The 17,524-nt window shown below is 52.9% G+C and overlaps 1 protein-coding gene across 1 annotated transcript in view; it reads left to right on the forward strand.

Moving 5' to 3' along the window:
- The first annotated feature begins 4,237 nt into the window (after nucleotides 1–4,237).
- Nucleotides 4,238–17,524, forward strand: part of LOC100898552 (uncharacterized) — a 72,822-nt gene continuing 59,535 nt past the window's right edge. Inside the window, exon 1 of the mRNA XM_003743021.1 lies at nucleotides 4,238–4,292. Coding sequence (XP_003743069.1) covers nucleotides 4,238–4,292 — 55 coding nt within the window. The remainder of the gene's footprint in view (nucleotides 4,293–17,524) is intronic.

Genomic DNA, 17,524 nt, shown 5'->3' on the forward strand with positions numbered 1-17,524 from the left:
TACCGAGTGCCTCGAATGGGCCGGTTTGGGGCGGCGAGCCATGCTTCCTCGGGAAGTTGTTCTTCACAGTGTCCTCCACCGCCACTGAGGTTATTGAAGCACGTCATTCTCCAAAGTTCCTGAATCGGCTTGCAGCTAATGCTCTCGCGTGCTCGCTTGGTCATGGATCAAAACTTCGGGACTCTACGCAGTCCAAAGCTCCTCGAGGCCCCGACCTTGGTAGCACCCGAAGCCATGCATCTGAAATTTGATCGGCGAGGAAGCGATCAGAGAAGCCGGTGACGCATAGCTGGCCGTGCCGACCACAGGGAGTGGTGCGATGTGACCTGTCCAGCATCGAGGGTACATGCGCAAGTCCCTTCATGCACATGCGATCGTTCGCTTTCTCGGTAAATTCCCATCCTCTGGGATTCGAAATTGTTTTCGATTGACGTGACCTTTCTCGCGGAGATTTCGAAACTCCTGACTATGATTCGCGATTCTTCGCGATCGGATGAGGTCGATAGCTAGGGACTCGCTCGAACAAGCTGTTTCATTCAGGCTGCTTGTAACTGACAAGATGGTACGCCAATGTCCGCCGTCTAATTTCTGCTTCGTACGGAGCGAGTGAAAATCGATGCCCGCCGATGATGAGGTCGCCTCGTTCAATTTCTCCATTGCCAGAGTTCGCTTTGTTCGACTCGTTCAGTATTCATGCTTCCGAGCCGTGCAGTCCTCGATCGGAGCGGAGACTCTGCCCACGCTGTCGATCTGCCTTTCTCCGAGTCACAGAATTCGTTTCCGCCGGAATGAAGAACGGATTCGAGCAAGTTGACGGCGATCGTCAAGCCACCAAGTTCGAGTGGACGGGTGTCGAGCTCCACAAGTCGTGAGAGATTTATCTTCGAGCAAGGTTTTCATAGCTGCGGTCGTGCCGCTGAACGTGACCAGATCACTCGGAAAGAACCCAGGCGTTTGTCCTGTCGTCGAACTCGGTCGGGACGGGAGGAACGCTTTGTAACCCTGGACGGTATAGCTGACAGAACTCGGAAGATCTTTGCGCGCAAACCATGGGATTTACAACCGGCCGCTGGCTTTTGAAACGTGCCAGCTGGTCATTCCAATGCTCGAGTATCGAGTCCCATCTCCCAAAGAAGTTCGTCGACGTCTGTGCATTCCGGAGGCTTGCCGAGCGAGAGGAGGAAACGGTAGTCCACCCTGTGATGCGGTCTGGGATGATTTGCGGAGGTCGTTCCCCGCGAGATTCCTCCAAATGAATTATTGAACGGATGCGATCCCATGATGTTCACATTGTAGGAATTCTCCTCTTCATGAAGAGGTTTTCCCTAATGATCATACTCTCAGATTCGGAGCCTAAGCACCCACCCAGTCGGGTGCTGCCCGTGTGACAGCAAGCCTCCTGAACCCTGGGCCGATGAGGAGGTCGAGAGTCGGAATCGGATTCTCCTTTGAAAGGTCGGGACCATGTTCATATGATGTCTACTAATGACATTCCCCGTTACGGCTCAGAGGTATCCGGCCGAGAAGGCTTCGACTTTTGTTACGGACCGCCTTCCCAAACTTCCGAGTGATCGCTGCGAGCGGAAGCGCTTCCAGGTCAAAAACGCCCTGCTCACGGGCGACTCGAACAAGTCCCAAGTAGCGCGATTCGCCATCCTCTCGATCGTTATGATGACTCAGAATACATTCGAGGGCCGCACGAGAAGTTCAACTTGGTTCTGTTAAGGTTCTCCCCTCTACCGATCGACTCGATCTGACGTCGATCAGAGACCTTATGCGCCGAGCTCCTGACCCCGGAACTTTGCGGGCATTGATTGGAAGCATGTTCGTTCGAGGATGGGTCGATTAGCAAAAGCGGTCCGGCCGGTGATGTTCGATACCGGCATTCACCCTAAGAAAATACAGCGGCATAATGCGGGATCGAGGGAATCTAAGAAAAACCCAGCTCATCGAGCTTCGCCGCCCTTTACGTCATGCACCGCAAGAACTTCTTGTCCTCGGGAATATCGATCTTTGATTCTCTAGTTCACCTCCAATTATCCACCAAGTCGGCAAACTGAGCTCCCAGTCCGCGACGACCGGTGTAAACCATTTCTCGTAGTTCGGTGAGATCTACGGTATCCCGCGGTAGATATATCAGCGGTCAATTTCCGAAGTTCAGCGGAACATTCCAGGTATCGTTCGAGAAAGATTTAAGAGCTTTTTTCATTCAAACAACACCTGGAGTTCAGGGTTGTACTCCCACTCCTTGGTCTGTTCTGGCTGGAGTTCGCACTTTGGGTAACGATCCGTATTCGAGAGATCCGAGACTTCACAATTGGACACAGGATCTCCAGCAGCCCCGGGTAAATGATTCCGTAGGAGGCGACGACCGAGAGTGACTCTCCCTCAATTGTCAGACAAACGACGACCGGAGACGCGCACCGTAGGCGGTGTCGCGGAGCATGGTGCCGGCGCCTCTGGCCTGCTCGAGGATCGTGCGTCTTCGGGGCTGACTGAGTTTTGGCGGCAGGAAACGCCAATGGCATCTCGCAATCAGTCCGTCCTTGTATGGTTCTGTGGCATACCCGCAGGAATGACACAAGGGACTTGGGAGCTTGCCGCCTGTCTTCGAACACTGTTCCAAAACTCGGGAAGCATTTCGCAGCATATTTGCATTATACGCCCGGGCCGCTCGGATTTCCGGTATATCTCGTGGCTGGAGCTCGGTCTCAGTAGCAGCGGATCAATGAACATGCTTCATCATGTCGACGATTACGACCGAATACTCGCGCCCAACGATGCCCGAGCACGGGGAATAATATTTCGACGAATCGTAGCTGTTGCTTTGCTGCAAACTTTCCAAGCGTCCTAATGGTGCTCTCCTGTTCGAAGGGTCACGTGTCGACTTCGGGATGACGGAGTCAAACAACATTCAACATGCAGGTGGTAGCAAAGCGGGGGATGTCTTGGCGCATGGCATATTGTAACGGCAGAGCTCCCGAGCTCGAAGTAATAGCTTTGAGCGTCAAACAACGCCTGGCGGGTTCGCGAACTCGACCGCGCGCTTTGCCACTCGCTGAACAAACCGTCCTCCCACTCGCTTGTCTGGCGAGATCGGACGAACGAGGACGGCGGTCGTACGTACAGGCTGGCTGTCGGCCGGTCGGTTGGCCGAGCCGGCGGACTAGCAAGGGGTAAAACGTTGTCATGGGTACGAACGAAATAGCGGAGAGGCATAAGAGAGGGCCCGAGTCACATTGAAGGAAGGAAGAAGGAAGGCAGGCAAGCGAGCGATCGTCAGGAAAGAACTCCCCAGTCTTGTGGTGGACCCCGACTGTGCTCGACGTACCGTGAATTGATACCGTTTTTGGAGCGCTTACAATCATTGTAGGACAGCTTCAAATGTGATCGCTACTCGATCGTTGCGATGATGTGCCGCGTTTGAAATTGTGCGTCACCATAATTCGGTTGAACACTTTTGCGTGACCTCCAAGCGGTCGTAGTATCGTCAGGAGGAGACGCGCTACGCTATACGCTGCAGCAGCACTTTTTAGCATTGGCAACGGAAGGTCGGACAACAGCGCAAGCAAGCACATAGCGTGGGCAGCAGGAGAATCACCAGCAGTGCGAATCGAAGGGATTTTTTCTAAAATTCGAAAATCGGAAATAATCCCGAAAACTTGTGTCACTCTCGATTCGGCGACGCAAGTGGCGGCGACAACGACGACGGATACGCGCACTGTGCGAGAAGCCATTTCCGGACACAACTGCCAAATCCACTTAGATTGAGCGCATTGTCAAGCGAAAGGAATGAGTTGACAAAGAGCGCAAAACTCGAATCGCACATGAGAGACAAATAGGCCACTTGAGCTCGCATCCACCCGCCTCTTGCCTTCGACAGTGAGTTTGCCGGTTCAGACGACCGGCGCAGAGGAAACGAAAAAAACGCGACGGGACCCTACGCCCGACCGAAAGCTGACTAAGAAGCCTAAGAACAAATGAAACAAGTCGTCGTCGTTGTTGTCGCAGCTTGCATCGAGCCACGTCTCGGATTCGGAGGAGCGACGGTGTGACAAATCTTCGAAGTGAACGCTCAATTCGACGATTGCTAAGCTTAGAGAGCGCGTTGAGGTGCAGAGTGAGTTAGACACAGAAAAACCATCAGCAACAGCAAAGAAAAAAACGGGACGGAGCCGTACCATACTTAACTCGTCTTGCCAAAGCTGCCGCATCTCGCGAACACCAACGCTTCAAGATGCCGCCTAAAGTCGAGCGTGGGGGCAGACCAGGACAACAGCGCACTGAATCAAGTGAGTACTCCATTCTCTTTGTGATTCCTTTATGAAGCTCCCGAATCGCCCCGGATACCGCAGAGGGGACGTGATCTCGCGGCGTCGGTGGCCAGGATTGGATGACATGAATAAGCGTCGAAGCTCTACTTGATTGCTTCAGATTGGAATTTTCCACAAACCACCCCGAACCAGCCCTACCCATTCTAATCGGACGCTATCCAGAGCTGTCCGAATGATTTCGCGACTCCTTGATTAGAGCCGCTCCCTACTTCGTTCGGCGAGTCAGTGATTCTCCAGCCCGTAATTCCGGAAATTCCTTGAATATGACGATGTCGTTCAGTCTCGACAGCGTAATCTCTCCGAGGTTCAGTGCAAACTTCCACGGCATCGTCAGCGACGGAAAGTGCCCCGGGACGCGAGTTCATCGCTCGAATGAAACTAGTTTCCCGAAGTTCGGCTGTGTGCTCGGCCAACTGTTGCTGGAGGACACTCGTCGGCTCTGAAGAGAAAGGTTGTGATGACTCTGTCCGCTGTGTTCTGGTGAAGTTGCCGCGGCCGTTGTGGTTGTAGCTCCCGCAAGGGTCCCCGGAGCTGCTCATAATGTGATTTGCATGTTATGAGATGAATACATACATATACGCCACGTTCTCGTCTCCGAATGGCGTCTCTGACTGCGATTCTCTTTCCGAGATATCTTCAATGTGACTGAGCTTTGATCAGGGATTTAGATTGGGGGCTTTCGAAGAGTCACCAACTTCCAAACACTCGGGGTTTCGACTTCTGAATGCACTCTCCAAAATATATGACCGTTCCGTCTGCGAGAGGAAACTCGTCCCTCCTCCTCCTCCTTTTCGTCCCCGCTTCCGTACAAGTAGTCAGCGTCGCCTGAGTTCCCGCTCCATTTGGTCGATACTCGCCTCTCTGTCCGGAGAAAACTGATGGTCGCGGATAGTTGGAAGAATTCCCCGGTAAGGACGCAAGCGGTATTGTCCGCAAGTGTGTTTGGCGATTAGAAGAATCGTGCTCCCTTAACGCTGCCCGGGATTAAGCAAACGACGATACTCTGTCTATGCGCTTCCCGTATGGCCGTATGGTTCCTCGCAGCAGCTGGTGGCAGCTGCTTCTGGGAGAGATCGCCGACGGCCTTCAGAGGGAGTGGGAACGCCATCGACGGAAAAACCCGGGAGATCCTTCGATGGAAAGTGACAACATAGTGTGAATTATAAACAACGGATGGCATTAATGCCATCAGCGAAATATCTTATGCCTCGGTAATCACCGCGTTGCGCCAGTTTATAGTTTCTTGATTGCTTTCCTTCAGGCTGTCGCGTTATACTCACGAGCCTCGTGATAGCTCCCATGACCTCCTCAGGCCGTTCCGGCTTCAGTCTATTGTTACCTCCGTGCGGATGCGGCTGCGTGCTCCCGCCATCCGCGGGAATCAGTCAGGATCGCGGGTGAGCGGAGCCGCCGGCTTCGTATTTGCGGAGTGGAGACTTTCTTTTCTTTCGGTAGCCGCATAAACTCCGGGAATCTTAAGCTCCAGGAGCTCCCTCATGACGCCTCATGGGGGACCATTGTTGGGAGACCTGCGCCGTGTCGCAAAATTCTTCGTTCCTGCGCTCCGGCCCCTGATGGAGAACCAGAATCTCTTGCTAATCTTCTGATCTGAGCGCTTCGCAAAGGTTTCAGGGACGTCTTACCCAGTCACTCCGCGGTTCAGAGCTTTCAAGACCTGCTACGAGAATTTCCGATAAACGGCATCTCCTAGACGGTCGCGTTCGCGAAGAATTAAATCGCCGTGTCTCCGTCAATTGGCGCCATTTCCTGGCGCACAAAAAACGAAAACTTCACGGCGAGGACGCTCGATCTTTCCGGGAGGCTTCCAATAACAGGACGGTATTCGCCCGATTCGCCCCGAGAGATTCTCAGACTTGACACGCCCTTGAATGACCGAGAGTATTCAACAAAAAATCCCACAGCGGGGACAGGCTTTTCGTTTCTTTCGAGCTCCCCCTAGTCCATGAACGTCGCTCACTGTCTCCAGAAGCTGTCAGACATTTCCCTCTTCCTCCGATAAGTCGAGTCTGTTCGGATGAGCGGCGCGTGCCTTGAAAATTATCCGACGATGATCCCCTTGGAGTCCGAAGGAGTTTCAAGAATAATTTTCTCAGTCAAGTGAGCACCTAATTTAGCGCAGGCGGATTTAATGCAAATTCGGGATATGAAGCCACAGGGAAATGGTATGGTCATCTCCGCTGCATTTTCCGCATCTCCGGGCTCTCTATCGATCCATACATCATGAGTCGGCGGCGACGGAGGTCTCGAGAGCGGAATGATGATAAAGAGAACGTCGCCACAAGGGAGAGATAAACGAGATGGGACAAGCGACAGAAACAAGGATACTAGAAAGTCTGCCTCGAAAGCAGGACACGACGCCGGCGAAACAAACAACGGCGAATACTTCGCGCTTTTGGAGAGTTTGTGGTATGATTCGGACAACACGAGCTGCGCACGATGCTCTCGAGCGGAAGTGGGACACGATCGAACTCTATGATGAGAGTTTCAGGGGTGTTTCGGACCGCAGGAGTGGCAACATCCATCCCAAATGATCCAAATGATCTGATCTGACTAGAACCAGCCGACTAGAATCTCGATGTTTCTGAATCGATGCGAATTATTTTGATTCATCCGCTCTCTAGGATTAATTCCGAAGAAGTCCCCGAGAATGCCTCGCGGAATGCGAGAATTTTCGCTCCCCAAAGCTTTCGGAGGGCATATTGTCTGCTATGGCGAATGAGTGGCACTTGAATGGAGCTGTCGGGTGTTCCGTCACCCACTCGGTGAACCAACAAGTGGTTCCTCAAACCTTCGCATTGCGACCCCACCGAAATTTGGCTTTTGGCCAGGCGTGGCTCGCATTTATTCCTCGGACCCATTTTTCCTGGAGTGGATCTGACAACCGCGAGTTAGGGTCGAGCTGGTGCGCCCTGACCGAGCCCGGCGACCTCGCTCGGCCATCCGGCTCAAGCGCACCCTCTCCTGAACCGCATCCGCACACACAATTCCATTCCCGAAGGAACCGAACGAGAACCTTCTTCACCCGGACGGATAATTGAGTTTAGCGGCGAGTCCGTCTGAGCAGGCGGGCGGACACCGACGCAAAAAGCTGAGAGAACGAGCGAACAACAAGATGCCTCACACAATCCGCGCGGGTAAATGCAACAGCGGAATCAGTTTTTCCCCTCCTGTGGAAACGGACTGAGATGAGCACGAGCGACGGGACGCGGCCTCGGATTCGCGACAGAAACTCGTTGAGCCCGCCGACGTCGAAAGGATGAGCGGAGCATTTGAAAGAACGAGCGTGGTTTTTGGAATTGGGAACTCCATGCCAGCTCCGTCTGCCATCGTGCACTTCGTGTCTCGCGTCTACTCGTGTCGTCCTGCAGCAGATGCTGATTGGATTGAATTTCTCGCTACGGCGGCTCCGGCATTCCGGGCATCACGAATTTGGTGATGACAAGATTCGGCGATGAAGTAATCAGAGTTACGGGGAATCCTCAGAGCTTTTCGCTCCTTTGGCACCTCCACTCGCCTCATCAAAAGCACCGGCGCATAAAGGCGAGTCTTCGCCCCAACCGAAAATGAGCTTTGAGCGGGACAGTCGAGAGAGTATATCCAGCTTCACTTACCAAGTCGATTCTACTCCGCTCCTGACCGTCGATAGTTAGTCTCTGCCTGGAGAGAACTCTCGCCGGTCGCGTCGCTCTAGAGCTCAATTCCCCGGATGGATCCCCGTTTAACGTCCGATAGGTTTCGGGCGAACGTTGCGTTCTGCCTGACCGAGATTTTGTTCAATCGACGATGAGAAATACAGCATGCAGCAGAACGGAGCAGCGATCCGTTTGTTATTTCCGACGGCGTTGACGATAGGAGCGAGTATCGATTTTTCGGCGAACTTTCAATCGAGAAAACCCTTTGGAAGGATTCGGTGCTGGCGGAGTTATGCATCGCGGTGGTGGATGGAGCGCGTGGTTCCTCGGCTGTGTACGGACCAGCGAGCGGTCGGGCGAGCGACCATCCGACCGAGGTCCGCGTATGAATGCGATCGGTCGGTCGACGGCTCGGGTGGGCACTCCGGCTGCCGACGCAATAAAATCTTCCATCACATTAGTGGTAGCCGAACACGTTCCATCCATCGTCTCCAAGATGAATATTAGAAAGCTTTCTTTCTACATGGTCAGACATAATAACAGTATCGTAGAGTTCATCAATTAGTTTTGCTGCGCGAAGAATGTTCTCCGTCGACATGCGGTCCGACCCGGTCAAGCCTCGACTATGAGTTTCGGGTAGCTGAAGGAGAGCAGGTCAGACTTCAGCCATTTCCATGCGATGATCCTCCTTGCTCTTCCATAGCCTAGAGCTCGGCCTGGATGCACGAATTGTTCAACGGCATCGGTCGAGATGTGAGAGAAATAAATGACCTTGGGCTCCACAGTACGCATTGTTCTTCAAGTTTTTGCGGCCGAGCTAGCGAGTCTGTTCTCTTTCCCGGGGAGACCTTCACAAGGTCGGTGTACCCTCCGCTTCGGAACTCTTTCCACAGCTCTTTCCTGTCCCACGTGCTGGTCTGGAAACTGGAGTCTATTGTCATCGGACGAGTTTTTGCACTCTCGCAACATCGGAACTTCATATGAATAGAATGCAACAATTTAATTCTTTTCCACGCTCGGGCGTGACTCGACTCCTCTCGCTCGGCTTACGTACCACCTGTGGATGCAGTCAGACAGCGATGGACCAGCGCTTCCGTTCGAGTTCGGGAAGCGGCTTCGAACACGATCTGAAGAAGGGGTCACCGAATCGGGCTCGCATCACATGAATTCTCTACGAGTGAACAAATGCATGGTTTCCACATCGGGTTCAGATCTCGATAGAATTACATATATGGCGTGGTCGGTCTTCGACTCCGCTGGGAAAACTCCTCTGAGGAGCGAAATGACCCGGTGAATGAGATCGATGTAATCGACGATGTTCGCCGACGTTTACGAAAAGTCCCTCCGTTCGGTCCCCGAAAGTAACGGCTACCGCAAACAGGCCATTCACGCAAGTCTCACAGAGAAGGTGGACGCCACGATGGAGTAGGGAGCTTTTATATGGAGCCCTAACGTTCCGTCTCCCCGTCGTGCCGGGACTGATGGCCGTCTGGGTCGACAAGAGAGCGTCAGTTCAATTCATGCTCCGTTTTTGTATACCCCACATCCATTACGAAAATTTAACGCTGTTGAGGGATCGCATTGAGGGAGCGGAGGAGGAACGCTCTAAATCCTGATTCGAGTCCAACGGGGATTTCCCCATTATACAGAAATTCGCATGGTGACGGATGGAAATTGTTCTGTTGCAAAGGAGAGATTTTTCACTTTCCTTGTGCCTCAACAGAGGGTCCTAACTCGGACTTCGACCACAGACTCGCCGACCGCCTATTACACTAATCCTGAGAGGGTCCTCCTGGGCGCCGCTGCCGCGACTGTGCCCCTCGGGTAATTCTCGCGAGACTACGAACCTCATTCAAGTAGAATAGCCACTACGTAAATACGGTGAATGACATCTCTCTCCGCCGCGTTTTTGAACGAATCGTCCCGAAGCTTTGCTCAGAGCCGGACGCGAGAGCTGGGACGGTCGAGATATACGATGAAAAGTTTTTTCTAATAACGGGGCATGGACCAAAAATTGAAGCTTTTCTGATTGCTCTGAGCCTAGCGAAGTGGAATTGTTGCACTCTCGAACTTTGCTTTTTCCTCAGGGGGCCTAGGAGAGGGAAGGCCTCTCCTACCATCGCGACTCGAGTACTCGAAACGCTCACAGACGGGGAACGAGGGGCAACGAAATCATAAAAAGAGAATTATAGGGTACAGAATTAATCTTTTGTACCAAAGCCGATTGGGGGGAGAGGATCCATGCCACATAGCGCAGCGAGGAAAAATCGGAGGAGTAGACTTTATTCAATCGTGGAAAATCGCGACGAGCTCTGGCTTCACCAACGTCAAGTGCTCGGCACTGGGATCGGAAGAGCACAGAGATAAGGGCCATTTGTACGAGCGGTCCGCTGCGAGACGGCCCTTCGATCAGGAAACCCGAATGTCCAAATGTTTCATTCGTTTCCTGCAAATCATCGAGTTCGGCTCCCCTCCGCGTGACCTTGGCAGGACGGATTGCGTGGCAAATCTTCAATCACGTCCCACCGGACTCAGGGATTGGAGAAGATAGGACGCGGTAGCGGCATTGATGCTGTCAGGCGGGGGCAGCCTCCTGAGGTCGGAGAAGCCAGAGCTCCGTAACGTTGTCGACAAGGAGGAGTAGAAGCGCAATGATGTTTTTCAAAGAAACTCCCGACGCAGGCAGAAATCCCATACACCGAGTCTTCCCGATTCTTTCGGTCGTTCTTTATCTACGGCCAAACTACAGAGGTGGCAGTGGCGAGCCATGTTCCGTGAAAAATGACTACTTTTCCAAACGAGAAATTCAATTTAGGTCCTTTTTTCCGGCCGCTGGTAGCGTGCTCGCGACGCCTCTTCCCGATCCAACCTCGGAAAAAGCATTCACTGCTCCTGCTCTTGCCAAACAGCAGCCGGTCCGGCATTCTGGCCGACAGGAACCGAGCGTAAAAAGAGGGAGAGAAGAGACCAAACGAGTAAAACGAGAACTTGTGCTCGAAACGACTTCCCTCCCTCCGGAGTTTTATTTGTTGGGAAGCACAGACCGCGTCGACTGGTCAATCAGAGACCTGAATTACCTACGCTGCCTAGTTGGCTGAAACAACTTCCACCCGATGGCGAGGGGCTTCTCTGTAAGGATTATATCTCGGTGTGGACTCTGGAGCGATGGCGAACTCGACTCCCAGAGAAAAGACAGGAACGAATTCTTGCTCGTTGCGGATCCCACGCTCACGGTCTTGAAGAATCTTGACAGAAGGAAGGATGGCCATGGAGGAGGATCTGTGGGATCGGTTGATTTCATTATCCGGCTCGCATCGAGATTTATAGCTACAACCGTGTTTCGGTGTTTTCATCCGTCCAACAACGTTTATGGGTCGATCGCTCGTCACCTCATGAGCTAATTCTACGCTTGAGAGAATGAACACCGCACGACCCCGACCGCAGTCGGAGACGATAGCTTTGACGAGGAGCTGACCCTGCTCGCGAACTTCGTTTTTTTCGCGCCAGTTGTGGATGGAATCCTCTGTGCGGCTGAGGCCATCACGTCGGAACGCGTACTCCGGCAGAGGATGTAGTGGTGAAAAGTAAACAGAGCCTGATTGGTCCCTGCCCTGGGGACTGTTATTTAACGTTTTCAGAGCCTGAGCGGATCGCTATTTCTTCACGGCGCATTCGATATTAATCTCCGAAGCGCGGGCTGGAGCCTCTCTTTGCGTGTCGGAACGGCGTATCTTGGTCCTCTTTTCGGCTGAGTTTTGATATCCCGGACTGAATGTAGAGAGCATTCCCGGATGGTCGAAACACCGAGTCCAACATGCTATAGCGAGCTATCCGCTTCGTCAATCAACGGCTACCTGGTAGTGGATCAGGGATCGCTTCAAGTAAATTACGTGCTCGATCATCCGATTCGTTTCTACATCTCCCATTGTGTTTCATTAGGAGTGTGCGAGACAATCTCCTAATGTTTGCCGGATTCGGTCCCGTCGGAGAGGGAACACAATACTTGCTTGATAAAGGAAACGCTTTCCAATTTGCGGCGACTTGTCTCCATGTCCGCCCGGTGACTACTCTTTCGGGGCCAATGCCATCGATACGATTCAGCGAAACGATATACATACATACATTACGGTCTCGAATTTCGGGACGATCTATCTCGACTTGCACGTAGATATTTGTTACCGGCTACCCGCCAACGCCGGGGCGCCCCGAACGCCAGGCGATTCTCCAGAATCGGTTCTGAGGACGTCAGTCTGTGGTGGGCTCGGCGGGGGTCGATTCTCAGTGGAATCACACTTAGCTCCGAAATCCCAGACCCGGTATATTCCCTCCGCATTGCCATGTGGGACCATCTCGACGTGGAGGTATCGTCTTCGACGAGCGTTCTTTGGTGGTTCGATGGTTTTTCTCTAGCGATCCACACATGGAAGGGTACTCCGATCGCGTTGGCTCGAATTGTCGACAGGCTGTTCCCTCGTCCGATAGCTGTGACCTCCGCTTTGACAGGGGACGTCCTCTGCATTGTGGGGATACGTGTCCTTCCCGGCGAACTGCGTAGGAGTAAGATGCAATCCGGGTAGACATATTGGAACCATATAATATGTACATCGATTGACTCAGCTGACCACGCTGCAAACACGGCTACATGGCAGACTCGAGTGCCGAGCTCTGATTGCCGACCGATAATAATCGTCAGGGATCCCCGAGAGGTCGCCGGGTGCGTTTTCGGACGTTAAAACTTTTATCTCTGTCGGAACATTCTCCGCATTTCACGGGTGAAGCGCTCGAGCAGAAGCAAGTAGAATCACACGCACACGGATGAATCTCGAAATTTCCGTAGATTCCCATTCCGTTCTCACGGCGTACTGGCTTGTATCGATTCCGTGGGGCACGCATGTATGGCTGCCGTTAATAGCCGGAGCAGTCCGGTCAGGTTTGTGTGCCAGTGACTGAACACAATTAGCCACAGCGATTGCTCCAGGGAACGGTCCAGTGGAGAGAGCTTACGTCCTGCCCTCTTCGGAGAATAGAGCCCTTTGAACTGTTTGATTCACATTGAGCTATCGACTGCAGACGAAATCATCGAACAATCAAAATGCCGCCTAGGAACTCCGGAGCATCAGTGAAGTGTTCGAGGGAATCGTGGGGGGAAGGGGGAGATGTGAACGAGTGAGCGGGTGGATGGAGGACACGCGATTCGATCTCCGGAATCTACGTGTCTCTCACCGCCTCCGGATACAATCATGACGCTGCACATAGCAAGCTTGATTGAATATTTTGCAACCGACTCCCTCGCCAGAGATACGCTCGGCAAGCGAAAGGAGGCGCGTTGGCTCCGATACGGAGAGTTGAATTCCAAAACTTATCATCGATATCTCGGATATCGTTCCGGCTTAGTGCTGAAGTGTCCCGGCCTACCGCAATGACGTTCAATAGATTCGCTCGGTCCCAAAGCTTGCATGCCCGGACTGCTTTGATAGGATTCGAGCTGTGGGACAGAAATTCAGTGGTGGGTCCTTGAATGGCTTGGAGGGGATGTATGACCTCTCTGATTACATATTTTCCACTTTTTCCTGCTCTGTGTTGTTGGAATCCTTTTCTCGAGGAGTCTCAGGACTTTTCCCCCTCCTGACTTTCAATCAAAGGATATCATCAATCACTCTGATTAACATCTGAATAACGAGAGAAGGGGGAAGCAATCCCGTCAGACGAAATCAGGGTGAGCTCAGGGAGACGGCCGCCGCAAGAGCGACCGGGAAAAGGGGCTGGAAGACATTAATGAATTCTATTATATTGTCCGCGACACTTTTTCTCGCGGCGCGTGATATTCCTGAAGCACCGCTGAGGAACGACTCCGTGATTATGGAAAATGGAGGAGCTCCGTAGAGGGATAATGATGTCGTCTGCGGATTCGCTCGCGCCCCTGTATCAGGGTTTTCTCTCGGAGGACTTCCTTACCATCGAGGAAATTCTACTCCCTCGATCCGACGGCAAGCGGCTTGCGAATTCAGAGCGTGGTGTTGCCAGAGCTAGTATAGTTGGAATTCCAGAGGAACTTGCGACGCCAAGTACAAATCGGCGGCGTCGAGTTGACTTCCAGTTCCCAGAGGACTCTGGATTCTGCCTGGAGTCGAGGGACCGACTTCACAGAGGTCTGGAATCCTTCGTCTATCAGTCGAGAGAGATTCCCAGCCAGACAGCTCCGGAGCCAGAGGGCATCGGGGGAACATGTACGCACCGCATAAGAAATGCAATATCAACATTCGTTCAGACGTCAAGCGGAGTGGAGCAGTAGACAGCGTTTACGTCGGCGGACGAACATTCCTCTGAATATTTTTTATGTGTCTTTCCAACATCGCCCCATCCCGCCAGCCCTCCCTCCTCGCGACTCTGCGTGTGCCTGGTTCCTACATCGAGTTCCTTCGCCTCGCCTCCAGGTCTTCACTCCAGAGTGAATAGAGCGGCTGGTGGGAGCTATGGGCGAGATGAACGAGGAGAAGCGTCCACAGTGAAAGTTTCTGGAGAACAATGGTAACAGCGGTTGTGTTCAAGCAGGCTCCTCCGCTGTCCTTTTTTTTCTAGCAGCGGGCCGAGAGTGAACGAAAACCCCACCGAAGGGAAGGAGAAGGAAGCGAGGGGGGATGTTAGAGGAGCCCGCATCCAAAAATTCAGAATTATGAAGCTCTCGTCCTTCCTAATTCACTATCACCTCATCGAACACACCGCTCACTGTTGTGCCTTGAAAAGAACACCCACTTGAATCTGTTTCATTTTTGCGGCTCTGCTGGCGCTCATTCATCGGATAGCTCTATGTATGTTCTGACGGAGGAGGATCCGCGATCGTCGGCTCCTCTGAAATGGAATATGTACAGTGAGACTGAGGAATCAAGCGGGGGACTGATAGCGAGTAGCGAGGAGGAGCAGGACAGGGAGAGGACATGTTACCGATCCAATTTCGTAGTCGAGTGCACCGGCGACCCGCAGCTGTGAACCGGTTTTATTTCCGCAGACTGTTCCCCACTTCGAACGTCCACGAATCCGTGGCTCTTCTCCCCTTTCCCTCCTTTACGTTCCATGGACGAATCCTCCTTACTGCTATGATGCGTGTGCAGGGGCGGGGGGGGGGGGTGGTCGTGAGAAACCGACGTTGGATGCGACACCGCGGAGCTCCATTGAGCGATAGAGTTTCTCATCGGAAACACAGCCCGCCATTCATTGGCGGAAAGAACGTCTGGAGGAAGCTCTCCCATTGATCCTGTTGGCCATTCTATTGAGTGTTCTCAGACGGAACGCTACCCTGAGCGGTCTTTGCTAAATCGCAGATACGAGAGGCTGAGCGACGAGGAGATCCTAGTAACGCGTTGGTGATGAAGCTTCTGCGGGACTTAGATTTGCTCCTATCGACCGTTCATGAGGTTTCCCGGGCGCGACGGATTATTTCGCCTCTGAAATCACTTGCCGACGTCATCATTCGACTATTCGAGTCGCACACCGTTTCCGTCGCTCCCCCCGGGAATTCTCCTGGATGCTCGCCTCCAAAGCTGTTGATATTTTCGTTGCCTAAAATTTTCGAAAATCTCGTCGTCAGTTCTCGAGTACGGGAGAGCGATCGCAAGCTTGCAGATTGATATCATTCTGCTCATCGATTATTGATCAGCTTCTCCAGGCTCCGACGGTCGAGGCAGGTCCAGCGGCTCCCTGCGAGGAAAATGGGAAGTTCTTCCATTCCGCGAACAGCTAACGTGGGTGCAGCAAGATTGAGACTTCCAGTCCGCCGAGAAAATGATCGAGCCGGAACCGTGAGAAAGAGTTCCAGCGACTGGGGCACGGGAACGGAATCGGAGAAGGCATTCATTTCCTCAGACAGCATTACGTTCGCTACGAATCTTCACCGAGGCGGGACGCATCCCGTTGTCTTCGATGCTCCTGACCTGGCTTTTCCGCTTGCGCGGACGCGGATAATGTTTTTTTCTTCTACGATGATTGGGCATGCAGGTTCTCAAAGCGCCTTGGCGGATCTTCCCGATTCGTCCCCGGATACTTCGCAGCGACGTTTGCCCGTCATCAATATTTGTCGCCGGCTGTAACCGATCGCTTAGTAATACACCGAGAATTAGTAAGCACTGCCCTGGTCGTTACGTCCGCTCAGCAACATCTCCCTAACGAGCCTCGCAAACGCCCTTCGCCTCCGAGCTCTGCATCGGAGTCGAGCATCTCTCGGCGATTTCCAGCGATTCGGCCGCAGGGGAGTCATTTGCGGAACTAAGTAAGTCACCTATAATTCATACGAGAGCTGCGGTTACATTAAAGCAGAGTATTTCTAATTGATGCAGATGATCGCGCACAAACAAAGCTCTGCAGCTGATACATTAGTCGAGACGAACGCGCCTCCGAAACGCGCCCGCTCCTGCCTCTGTTTCCCCCGGCAAGAGTCTCCGCTGGTCACTTGGACACCGAAGCTTATTCGGCCCGAGGAATTATTCCTGTTAGTAATGATTTCGTCCGTGGAAATCGGAAATTCGCTCCGGTTGCTACATCAGAGCCAGAGATCTTCGGCGGGATCAACGCGGCTCCGCGATACGCTCCCACCAGTTGACGACGCGCCGTTTTATTCCTTGACCGGCCGGCGGCCTCAGCCCGCTCTCGGGCGAGCGTTCAGTGAACAAACACGGCCTCGGATCCACGGCTCGGCTCACTACGCCGGCTCTCGAGATCCTGACGAATCTTGACTAGCGAAGGAGCAATTCAGCGTAAAAGGAGTGTTGCTTGACCCCTTGTTGATCTCTAGCAACAGGATGCTCAAACATGTTCGAGTTAGACTCAATGACTTCGGTAATTAAGAGATCTCCGCATTCGAGGATACGGGAATTCATCAAAGCAATTACCGGACGCTGCGTCAACTTAAGCGGAATGCTCCGGGACGCTAGCTCCCGAATAGAGCAACCGAGGAATCGAACTGGCCTACCATCTCCTATTGCGGAGCCAGTGGCTCACTTCCTTATTCGGACTCACTTCGACTTTCGTCGGGACGTCGGCCGGGGCTAATGCGAAGCAATTTACTGGAGTGGGTTCACAAGCATTGTCGGGGTACCCCTGGGGTAGACGGAGAGAACGCTCTACGGGCGCTTAGCAGACGATCGGCTGAGGATTAGGAGATGTGGTCCAGATACATTTCCCGATTCGAGACAGGAGCGAGCTTTGGGCTTCCCGACTATCCTTTATTGCAAACCGCTCATTTCGTCTGTAGTAGCTTAGATCACGCTCTCACGGTGGCACTTCTCGCTTGAACTCAAGCGATTAAGGGTGGAGCCGATGGCCTTGATCGTCTCTCACCAACTTACATCTCGCCGGATAGGTCGGTCTTTCAGAGCTCATTTCAATCCACACAAGCAACTCAATGCCGAAAAGCGGAAGCGGATTCTCAGACTACGAGCTGATGCAATTGAGTCCACCTCTGCGGCGGAATATCGGCCGCGATACCGCGTTGAATAGGACCACGTTGCGAATAGGAGGCAGACTGTCTACTCAGTACGCAGATAG

This window comes from Galendromus occidentalis, unplaced genomic scaffold (genome assembly GCF_000255335.2).
Source record: "Galendromus occidentalis unplaced genomic scaffold, Mocc_1.1 scf7180000077437, whole genome shotgun sequence".
Lineage (NCBI taxonomy): Eukaryota > Metazoa > Arthropoda > Arachnida > Mesostigmata > Phytoseiidae > Galendromus > Galendromus occidentalis.